This window comes from Lagenorhynchus albirostris, chromosome 15 (assembly GCF_949774975.1).
Source record: "Lagenorhynchus albirostris chromosome 15, mLagAlb1.1, whole genome shotgun sequence".
NCBI lineage: Eukaryota > Metazoa > Chordata > Mammalia > Artiodactyla > Delphinidae > Lagenorhynchus > Lagenorhynchus albirostris.
This window is the reverse complement of record NC_083109.1, coordinates 7,928,351-7,940,717: the sequence shown is the minus strand read 5'-3', so window position 1 is coordinate 7,940,717 and position 12,367 is coordinate 7,928,351. Positions and strand designations below refer to the sequence as shown.

The window sequence follows — 12,367 nt, the reverse complement described above, 5'->3', positions numbered from 1 at the left end:
TGAAACTCAAAGATGAATTTTTATAGTTACCATCAAGATGCTCAGGATATAAGATCATTCATGTTCCCCCAAGTGTAAAGGTTTCACATCTGCCTCACTTTATTAGTGAAGATAATTCTTTCCCTTGGCTATTTTTGGATGTGTTCAAAATAAGGCAGTGTCATATTAACTAAGATAATTTTCTCCCTGTCTCACGTTGATAGATGAACAGGAGTTAAGTCTCTCTAGGCAGATCGTTTTCACATATCCAGCATGCGTCTGCAAAAACGTCACAACATTTCCCCTCTAGAATGCAGAGAATCTTCCTAAGACCTTGGGCAAAGTTCTGCTCTGTCTAGGCAAAGCCTCTGTTAGACTTGGAGCTAAGTGTTATTCCTGCTGAATGGCCCATTTCACTGCATCAGGATTGACAATGGGGCACGCGTAATAAGCTGGGCTGGGAGGTGGAGGAAACGAAATGAAATTATAGTCAATCACATACTGGCTGTGGGACCTTGAGTGAATGACTTAACTCTCTGAGCTTCCATTGGCCACCTGTAAAATGGGTATAATTTATGTCTCTCACAAGATGGCCATGAAGACTAAATAAAGGTACATATACAAACACCTGGCATAATACCTGGCAGGTAGTAGGCAGTTGTGTCAACACAAACTGACACAAGCAGACAAGAAATTTGTCGGCCTTCAGAACCCAAAGTCCAGGGAGCAGAGGTGGCTTGGGTTGGGTTGGGTTGATTCAGAGTCCAAATGAGGACCCTAGGTTTTATATCATAGTCTTGTTTCTTCTAGCTGGCTTCACTCTGCTCCACATGGGGCTTCCAGGAGCTTTGAGGTCGTCTCACACCGTCAGCCAATAGAAGAGAGATAGATTCTTACCATACATTGACCATTCCATTCACTATGTGTCAGGAACTGCACTGAGGTCTTTATGGAAAGCACACAGGGTACAGATAGAATGGGCGTGGTTCTCCCAAAGCAGGAAGAGGTTATTGACACCATCAGAAGGGATGTGAGGTTTAAAAAAAAACTAACAAAATGTGTCCAGTACAGTATTTAATAATTTCTCAAAGCAAATAGGGAGAAGCAGCTATTTGACTGTAATTAATAATATCACTCATAACGGTGCTGAGATGCAGAACAGTGGTCCTCAACCAGGGGTGATTTTGCACCTAAGGGACGTTTGGCAAAGTCTGGAGACATTTTTAGTTGTCACAACGTGTGCTGCACAAACAAGCCCCACAACAAAGAATTATCAGGTCCAGTTATCCAGGTGAAAAACTCTGCTCTAACAAGCATATCAACCATTGAAAATAAATACTGATACTTACTGAGCCCTTACTATACAAAAGTTGCTGTACTAAGCATTTCACATGCACTGTCTCATTTAAGCCATTTGCTCGTCATATAAACCAGGCGATGTTATTATGCTCATCCTAAGGGGAAACTTGGGCGTCTGTGCGACTGATCCAAAGGCATGAGAGCAGTAAGTAAATGGTGGATTCAGGAACACACTCAGCTCTTCTTACTTCCAAACCCTATAGATTCTAAGAAGGCTAAGTATCACCACTCTGCTAGGTTAGCCTAGTTCTGAGTGAGCTCTCCAGAGCTAAGGAAGAGAAGGCGTACTGCATAACCAGCACTCATGTATAAATTATCTTAGTTTACCTTAATTCTGGAACCTCCTATTTGTTCTTTTAGTTCGGAGTGCAGTCAGAATTGTTCATCTCTCCTGGGCGGCAGTATCCTGATCAAAGGTCATTAGAGTCTTCTAGATGCTGTTTCTCCCTCTCTTCCCCAATATAGGCAATGCTGACCGTACCTCTGTTTTTTCCTTGAAGAATTCCACAGTTGAAATATAATCTTTTTAATAAAGTGCAGTTGCACAATTAATTGCCACTTATTGCCCCTGGAGATAAAGAACAATGAGCTTGTCTGGGGGGAGGGATGGGGGAAGAGTACACATTGCTTATTTTATTTGAGTTTTTTCTAGTTTTTTGTTTGTTTGTTTGTTTCTTTCCACTTGGAATGCCTTGAGGCTTCAGTGAAGCTCATCAGATTGGCAGGGTCTGTGATTTTTTCATGGGAAGGTCCAGTTGACATGAAGTTTTAACTGCGGCAACATCTCCCATGGAACTATTCTTGAAACGTTACTGTTTAAAGCATGGTGGCAGGTGTCCAGTAAGTATCCCTGTGAATTTCACAGTTGGCTGCCCAGTTCCCCGCTTGCTTCAGTGTCAGGCTCTGTCCTACCTCCTGACCGATTTAAATGACTACCCTCGGTTTAGCACCTGCAGGGCTGAGGGCAGCTCAGGTGACATTTGGCAGAAAGTGGTGAATAATTACCACACATGGGTGCCTCTCTTTACCAGCCAGAGAATGTCCCTCTCGTGCTTTTGACATCGTTTTGAGAGAAACTTTTAGGTTTGCCAAGAATATGTGAAAATTGACATTGCATATACAAATTCTTTTCCTTAAATGGAGTGCACAAATTGGTGAAAAAGGCTTTTTCTGGATGTAAAGACATCTGAACAGTCTTGGAAAAGAAATCATCTGTGTCTTGTATATATCACTCTAAAAACAAGTTTAACTGGTGAAATAACTTTTCATTGGAGAAGAAAACTGTAGATGAGTGTACCTGTAAAAGGACCATTATTCTCATATAAACCTTTGGATATTCTCTATTTGTCTTCTTGATTCTAAGCTACTTAGTAATCCCTCACTTTTAAATATTTTGTAGAGCATATATTCATTCTTACTAAAGGATTGAAAGCAAATTAACAAATAAAATGTACTTGGCGCTTCCTACTATGTTGAATAGAGAAATTTAAATACAAATGCGTTAGATCCCACACAGCCTAGCTCAAAGGAAGTGAAATTCTCTTCTTTTGAAAGAAAACAAACTACAGTTGTGCCATTTATATGGCCATTCATTCTTCATTAGCATCGATCTAAAAAATAATTTTAGATTTTTTATTTATAAATTTTCATTTATAATTGTATTATAAATATTGCTTGAGTGGAGGCGCGTGTGAAATCAGAAGGGAGAGTCCCCTTTCCACTCTACAGAGTAACCTCTTTAATCATCATCTTTAAAGATCTTTCATTATTGCCCGTCTGTTCTCTGCCAGACACTGTGCTAGGTGTGTGGGTGTGAACACGGACAAGACAAGGCCATCATAAGAAGCTTAGCTAGGTCCCCTCTTACCTTTGAGCTTCTGTGGTTGGTTCTAGCATATGAAATCCTTAAAGGAAAGGATGACTTTCTTGTGACCTTCGGAAAAAGAAATTAGACACTCACCAATGCCTCCTGTCTTGTGGCCATCTTTAAAAAAAAATTTAAGGCGTATTTTTATTTATTTTTCCAGCTTTATTGAGGTATAAATGATACAGAACATCCTTTAAGTTTAAGGTGTACAAGGTGATGGTTTGATACGTGTATGTATTGCAAAATGATCACCACAGTAAGGTTAGTCAACACCTTCATCACCTCACGTAATTACCTTTTTTTGTGGTGAGAAACATTTAAGATCTACTCTCTTTGTAACTTTCAGGTATACAATACAGTATTTTTAATTATAGTCACCATTCTGTACATTAGATGCCCAGAACTTACTCATCTTGCAGCTTGAAGTCTGTACCCTTAGACCAACATCTATCTCCCCTTTTCCTCCTCCTGCAACCCCTGGGAACCACCTTTCTACTCCCTGTTTCTATGAGTTTGGCTTTTTTCAGATTCCACATGTCAGTGAGATCATACAGTGTTTGTCTTTCTTTGTCTGACTTACTTCACTTAGCATAATGCCCTCAGGTTCCATCCATGTTGTCACGAATGGCAGGATTGTCTTCTTTTTTTTTTACGACTTAATAGTATTCCAGTGTCTGTGTATATACACACACACTACATTTTCTTTATCCATTCGTCTACCAGTGGACTCTAAGGTTATTTCTATGTCTCGGCTATTGTAAGTAATGCTGCAGTGAACATGGGGTTGCAGATATCTCTTTTGAGATCGTGATTTCATTTCCTTTGGATATATACCCAGAAGTGGAATTGCTGGATCTTTTGGCAGTTCTGTTTTTAATCTTTTGAAGAACCTCCATACCATTTTTCATAGTGGCTGCACCAGTTTACATTCTCACCAACAGTGCACAAGGATTTCCTTTTCTCTATGTCCTCACCATCCCCTGTTATCTCTTGTCTTGTTTACAGTAGCCATTCTAACAGGTATGAGGTGATATTTCCTTGTGGTTTTGATTTCCCTGATGGTTAGTGATGTGGGGCATTTTTTGTATACCTGTTGGCTATTTGCGTGGTGCGACCATCTTTTCATAGGTGATGGCCCACTAGTGTATGTGACCACTTTATATATGACAGTACCTCAGAATTCTAGTAAAGGACTAGTAAAAATTGAATTATGCCTTCTTTCATCACATTCCCTGAGTGTACCCTGAGAGCCTGGTGTGGTTCCGAGCACTATGTATGTAGCAATAAATAAAACATACATGTGTTCTGTTGTTATGAAACTTACCCTCTAGAGGAGAGGGGATACAGACTATGACAAACATTAAGAAAAAGTACAACAGATGTTAGAAGGTGTAAGTCCCACAGTGAAAAATAAAGATGTTCGATAGAAAGTGTCAAAGGAGGGGTGCAGTTTTTTGTTTTTGTTTTTTTGCGGTACGCGGGCCTCTCACTGTTGTGGCCTCTCCCATTGCGGAGCACAGGCTCCGGACGCGCAGGCTCAGCGGCCATGGCTCATGGGCCCAGCCGCTCCGTGGCGTGTGGGATCTTCCTGGACCGGGGCACGAACCCATGTCCCCTGCATCGGCAGGCGGGCTCTTAACCACTGCGCCACCAGGGAAGCCCACCTTTCCTTTCTTGATTGTTCCTCTGACCTGTAACGGCTCACTCTACCATTATATTATCTTTGAACCCATTCGCATGTGTAGATCTTGTCTAACCAAACGAATTGTAAACTCCTCAAAGACAAAGCCTCTGCCTTTACCTTTGTTTACATCCATTGCAGCCGCTGTTATGATTTGCCTAATGTTAGTGTGACAAGTACCGCATTCTTTCAGTTATAATATATAATTGTAAAAGTGAAAAATCAATACTGATCTAATAACCCCTATGGCAGGGATGGAGAGAAGAAAAGATTATCTTAAATATACATGTTGAGGGTAAGATACATTCTGCTTTTAGCAATGTTTAAATATCCTAAAGGCACACACATACACATGTACACACGCACATGCACAAAATACATCTGGAAAGTGAGGAACTGTTGAGTCGATTGGCTTTCTAACTTCATAAGTTTGCTTATTAATACTGTCCTCCGTGAGGTCATTTATTTTGGTCTTCATAATTTCAATTCCATTAGTATTTTTCTAATGAACTATGCTGGTGTGGAATGTCATTGTCAAAGGGAAGGAACAAAGATTAGAAAGTTGGGCGTTCAGTGCCAGTGCAAGCTGTCGCATGCAGGTGGTGACTTGGAGACAGTGAAGAGCATTGTTTCAGAGCCCTTGTGGGTCGTGGCATGCGGGCCGCCCCTCCCCCCGCCCTCTCTCCAACGTGTCCTCTTGTCTCTTAGCTTTGTCCCACCTCAAGGCATTCTGTGTGCAGTTGTTTCTGTCACACTGTTCTTCCTGCTTTCTCATCCAAACCACTTCCCTCCCCACGGTGGCTCAGTGACCCCTCAGTTTAAATAAAACTTGCTCAAGGAAGCCTGGATAAAGTTCTCAGTCACTCCTTTCCTTGCCCTGTCTGCTGTTTCCTAATCTATTCTACAGTTATTTATTGGACACTAAATATAGGCCAAGTCCTGTGCTGGGCCCTGGTGGAAAAGCTGTGAATAAATTAGAAAACAATCTGTGTCCACGTGGAGCTTACATTCCAGTGAAATAATGGAAGTGCACATTATTTGAAGATGTGCTTTGTGCATTCTGAGTATCATATTTGATACTTTTAATAAATCTAGGTGACAGTTACTATCATTATATTTATTTTACAGATGGATATGCAGGCTTAGGGAAGTTAACTAACGTGTACCAGGCACAAAGCTGGTAAGGGGCAATCCCAGACAGGCGGTCTGGAGCCCAAGTCTGTACCTTTACCAAGCCTTTTATTCCATGCTGCCTTGATACATGGTTACTGTGTGCATGAATGAATGACTTTCCCAATACTTTCTGAGCTCTCATGGATTTTCTTATGGATTCTTAACTAATTGCATAATCCATGGTTTGGAGTGACAGGCATATCATTTAGGCAAAGTAGTTACTGAGAAATTCAAAGCTATATGTGCATCTATATGGTCACAGAGTTCTTATATCTGAACCTTATCTTCACAAAGGACATAGGAAAGGCCCAACTTAAACTCATTATTTTACTTCCTCTAGGTTTCCATCCACTAGTTCTGTTAGCATAAGGCCATCAGGAAAGAGGCTTGGGGCATTTGGGACGGCTTCGGATGCTAGAAGTGTCCAAGGTCAAAGTCAGTGGGTAAAGAGAAAGAAAGGAATCAGGACCATTAAAAGTCAAGACTTGAAGGGAATTCCCTAGCAGTTCGGTGGTTAGGACTCAGTGCTTTCACTGCCGTGGGCCTGGGTTAAATCCCTGGTTGGGGAACTAAGATTCTGCAAGCTGCATGGTGTGGCCAAAAAGAAAAACGTCAAGACTGTGTATTTGCAAGTCTGTGATAGATGAACCCATTAGAACGTCTTTGCTCTGTGTTGTGTTTTCTCCAGAGATGTGAAGCAGACGTAGCCGTATTAGGTTATGTAAGACCATTACCCCTTTGATGTGCTTTTTTTTTGACTTCCTTTCCTTTCCTTTCCCTTTTTCTTTTTTTCCCTATTTTCTTCTTACTTGCCTTGGGAAGTTGGCCCATTATATTATTTTGCCAAAGGCCTCTAATAACACTTTAAATGGCTTGTAAAGCTGCTGATGAAACAGCACCAGGGACTTCCCTGCTGGCATGATGGTTAAGAATCCACCTGCCAATGCAGGGGACAAGGGTTCGAGCCCTGCTCCGGGAGGATCCAACGTGCCGCAGAACAACTAAGCCCGTGCGCCACAACTACTGAGCCCGCGAGCCACAACTACTGAAGCCCACGCACCTAGAGCCTGTGCTCCACAACAAGAGAAGCCACCGCAATGAGAAGCCCACGCACCGCAACAAAGAGTAGCCCCCACTCGACACAACTAGAGAAAACCTGCACGCAGCAACGAAGACCCAACGTAGCCAAAAATAAATAACTAAATAAATTTATAGAAACAGCACCAAACAAGTCTGTTGGGTTGAGGGGCATGAATGAAATAAAAGAACTCGTGGGTAGAGGTTAGAAGAGACTGTATGGAAGAGCATCTGAGGTCAATTTTGTACATTATCCACGCTTTCTGGGTCGCTGCTGTCCCACTGAAGGGCATATACCTTTGAACAGTATAGATGAAAGTCCCAACAATTAGGCAAACCAAAGGCCTAATTCCTGTTCTGTTTAGAGCTCTTTAGTGCATGTTTGTGCCTTTAACGCAAACTGGCGGCCTCTTGGCCAGATCTGGTCCTTAGAGGCATTTTGGCTCCCACAGCTTAAACAAAAAAAAAAAGGAAAAAGTTGCCAACATTAAAAATTCAGGTTATTTCATATAAAAATCAAAATTTCTGATTTCTCTTAGACAATCAAAAGTGTGGCTACATTGGGCTCGTATTTCCCCATTTAAATGTGACCAGGGCTGACGGGTGGCTGGTGTCCATTAGCTACGCTCCCTCTGTGTGGCTGTGTGCTGTAGGGGTCTGAGCATCTTTATCCATTCACGTTCTTTGTCTGAACCCTGATGGAATTTGAGGTTGTGACTCCTGGTTCTTTCTGTAAGTGGTAAGTGTGTATGTGTGAGTGTGTGTATGTGTAAGTGTGTGTATGTGTGTGAGTGTCTGTGTCTTTCAGGTCCTTAGGTGGAGGCAGGGAAAGTCTGTGTACTTTCAAGAAGAATACTTGATACTCTGTTTTGATTTAGTTTGTTTCTGATCACAGTAATTATTTAGAGAGTCAAATGTCATTAAAGGATGGTTGTGGCTTTGTTATGTTAACCAAAAGCAGACATTGGATAAAAGAGTGATTTTCAAAGAGTAGATTTCACTAGTTAGTGAGTCATAATGTAAATTAAGCACTTCACCACTGGTATTAAAAAATATAATAGAGGGGCGTCCCTGGTGGCGCAGTGGTTAAGAGCCCGCCTGCCGATGCAGGGGACACGGGTTCGTGCCCCGGTCCAGGAAGATCCCACATGCCGCAGAGCGGCTGGGCCCGTGAGCCATGGCCGCTGAGCCTGCGCATCCGGAGCCTGTGCTTCGCAACGGCAGAGGCCACAGCAGTGAGAGGCCTGCGTACCACAAAAAAAAAAAAAAAAAAAAAAAACTATATATATATATATATATATATATATATATAAAATAGAAAATATTAACATATTATAAATTGATGTTAGATAAATAGCTAAATAATAACTAGGTGATAGATAAATAGATCAACAGATGTACTAGGTCACAATCTAAGCTATACTTATTACTGCGGGTTGCCGTTACAAAAACCTTAAAAGCCACTAGATTGTCAAGTTTTAGAAACACAGCTGCAGGGTTTGCTATGAATCAATTTTCCTACAAATGTTTCCCAGTAACAGGTACCTTCATCCTTTCTGCAACCAAGGTTGGCATCTAAGTAAGTAAAAATGACCTCTGCCCTAGAGGAAACAGAAGAGCACCTCTTCCTGTTTAATAATTGATTGAGGTTACCCTCCTCTTAACAAATTATATTTCCATATTTGATGGAAAAAAAAAGTGGTGTGAAAAAATTAAAACCTTGCGGAATTAGGTGCCAAGTAGCAGAGTCAAATTTGTATGATGGATCAAATAAAGAGGGGATAGCAGTGAGGACTGAAGTATTTTAGGAAGTCTTCAGGAAGGAAATGGGACTTGAGTAAATATGCTTTGAATTTTAGTTTTTAGTTCTTCCTTGGATTAGGATGACTCAATAATTAAAATCACATGATCGACCTCATAAGCTAGTTCTTTATATTAGCTGGTTGAAAGAGCCTTCTAGTTTTTCTCTTTCTTCTTACATGGTCCATATTAGTGAAATTCAAGCGAGGCAAGTTTTGACCAATTAACGTATGCTATGCCATATGTGCTGAAAATTGCCATATGGCCGTGGTATTGAGCCAACTGTGGAAAATAAGGATACGTCTTCCTTTCTTATTGCACTAACTGCATAGACTGGAATAGATAAAATATTTAACAGGTTTGGGTTGAAAATTTGCTTGGTTTCCATGCTGTGTTAAAAAGTTCTTTAGATGTGAGCCTCTAGATGTGAGCAAAACTCAGGCATTAAGGCCAGTATTCAGTTTTTCAGCAAGAGATTCTGAGGTGGAAGGAGTGGAATTGTATTTTAGAATAATGAAGTAATTATTAATAATTATAAATAATGTAATAATTAAATATTGTTCTTTAAAACAAAAACAACCTCTTAGTTTATCTTTGATATACGTATGTATCAAAATCAGAACTTTAAAAAATATCCTTTTAAAAATTATCCTTGATAATAGGATTTTGTCCAAGTCTTTAAAAATATTTAGAGTAATTAAATATATTTATTAATTATATGTAACACACTATACATATATATATATACATGTATGTATGTGTGTGTGCGTGTATATATAGTAGTTAAAACACATTTATTTGGTTCTTGCCTAATTATGTGTACCTATCTTCCATTATTAATATAATTCATTTTCTAACAGTCTGAGGTAGAAATGATCCTCTTCTTAATCCTTAACATTAATGTTGAAACCCATCTAGCTTTCCTTGAGTAACTTCCCTTATGTTCCACACATTAATTCAGCAAAGTTATGTTCATTTAAAAAAAAAACCTCTTAGCTGTGTTTGGTTCATCTCATGGAGTGAACACCTAGAGTAAAATTTGATCTGTGATTTGGGAAAGCATAGTTGCCTTTGGGAGTGAAATCATTCTTCAAGCCATTGTCTGTAAGGAAGGTTAGGACAGAATTTGAGAGTCATAGAATCCTTCTTTTACCTCTGAGCTACATGGCGCCGTTTCTGATGAGTTTCTGATTCACGGACTGTGATGGGAAGGCCGTAGCACAGGTGTCCTCTTTGAGACTCATACAGGAAGTAGAGGGATTATACTAAGAATCCAGAAACAGCTTATTAACCTTCTATGACAAAACCTACAGGACAAAAAACATGGGGCACCATTTTGGCTTAGCGTGATTGGTTCCCTGTCCTTATTAATACCAATTCATCGAACACATTGATTCTAGTTAACTCTGTTTAGCACATGTGAACAAGGATCCTAATCTCATACAAAATAAATGAGCCTCGTATCAGACTCTTCTAGGCTTTAGGCGCATTGAACTTGTAGGAGCTGGTTTTCAGAAGCTCTCTGTCTTTGTTTTCACAGGATGTGTGAGACTGGTGAAGGGCTGTTTATCTTTCAGACGCGAGATGGGGAGGCCATCTACCAGAAAGTCCACTCTGCTGCCTTGGCCATAGCTGAGCAGCACGAGCGCTTGCTACAGAGCGTGAAAAATTCAATGGTACGTGTGGAATTTCTTGCTTATGACCCAGTGTACGCCGCTGTAGCATTTAGTCTTGGAATCTTTGTGCTGAAAATATGGTCAGTGTATTTTTGGGCAGAAGATTTACTCCTGTACTCAGCAGTGTAGTACTTGGATTAAATGCCATCCTTGAAAAGCTCCAAAAGGCCACCTGGTAACACAGTAACTATACACCGCCTCATCATCTGCTTACCCGCTTTGTGCCTCAGTTGTTACCTGTGTGTTTAATCAACGTGGGCTCCTACAACAAAATACCATAGACTGAGTGAGTTATAAAAAACAAATTTATTTATTCCTCACTGGGAGGTTGGGATGTCCAAGATCAAGGTGCCGGTGGATTCTGGTGGGACCCACTCCCTGGTTCATGGATGGCTGTCTTTTCACTGTGTCTCATATGGCAGAAAGGGTGAGAGATCTCTGTGGGGTCTCTTTTGTAAGAGCGCTAATGCCATTCATGAGGGCTCTGCCCTCATGACCTAAGCATCTCCCATAGGCCCTACCTTCTAATGCCATCACTTCGGGGGTTAAGATTTGAGCATATGAATTTGGGAGGGGGGGACACAATATCCAGTCCATTGCAGTGTGTGTGTATGTACATTAAAATCAATTTGGATATGTATGGACATCTATAGACACAGCTATGTGGGTTATCTATCTATAGATATATATAATATTTTTAACTGTAGCAGAAGTAGTCATTTCAAATGTCAGCAGAGGTCAGAGAGAAAATGAAGGTGAGAGAAGAGGGCTGAGAGGAAACTGGGGTGAAATATCAAAAGCTCAAGACCAGACAACTGTCGACATGAGATCGTGGTTTCCGTGTAGGAGAGTTCTTCATTTTTCCAGATAAGTCAAGAATTTGACTGTTTATAGTATCTTCCCGTTTGTAACTGTTGGAAATTAATTCCAGCTGAAACCAACAACAAAAACCAGTAATGCTTTGTGGGACAAAGGAAACCTACCTGTAAGATTCCATCCTGCCCACAACCATGCATTTGCCATCTCTAGTGGGTAAACCTTCATAGTCATCAATGTATAAAAACACTGCAGACGCAAATACACATGAGTGTACGTAAATTCTCTCCCAGAACCCCTACTCTTTTCATTGCTTAGTGCCAGGGACTGTGCATTGTACAGACAATTATGATTCATGAGTTTCTTTAAGAACAGTAAATTTACAAAATCCGAAATGAATGTACAACAGTTAAATAATGCAAATCATGCAGTGTGGCTGCAAACACATGCATAGAGATTCACATCTGGAAAGAAATCTGCAAAACCAAAAGGAACTGGGTTGGCATGGTAACGTTAGGGCCGTTTGAAAAGTTATGATTTAACCATGTGGGGTGGTTGGATTTAAAGATGGGAAAAGCATGTAGTATGATCTATCCCAAAGGATCCCCAGATTATTCCCGAACAACTTGTGCATGCAGCGTCTGGGATTTTAGAGCAGGGATCAGCAAAACTTTAGTAAAGGGCGAGATAGTAATATTTTAGGCTTTGTGGTCAAAGATAGTTTCTGCTGCAACTGTTTAACTTTGCCATTGTAAAGCCAAAGCGAGCAAAAGGAGAGAAGGAGGGAGGGAGGAGAGTTCAAGTTGTTTTGAACTTACAGGGCAATGTCATTGCATTAAAGTTGTGCGCTACACAAGATGCCTTTAAAGGTCTGAAGAAGTTTTTTTAAGGTTACCTTTTTGTAAAGCCATCGATTAGCACACATTGTTATCTACTTGA

At 40.6% G+C, this 12,367-nt stretch overlaps 1 protein-coding gene across 3 annotated transcripts in view; it reads left to right on the top strand.

Annotated features, from left to right (window-relative positions):
* Positions 1-12,367, top strand: part of DOK5 (docking protein 5) — a 141,668-nt gene that overhangs the window by 103,958 nt on the left and 25,343 nt on the right. For all 3 annotated transcript variants that reach the window (XM_060122695.1, XM_060122694.1, XM_060122696.1), the window contains exon 6: positions 10,477-10,612. In XM_060122695.1, coding sequence (XP_059978678.1) covers positions 10,477-10,612 — 136 coding nt within the window. The remainder of the gene's footprint in view (positions 1-10,476; positions 10,613-12,367) is intronic.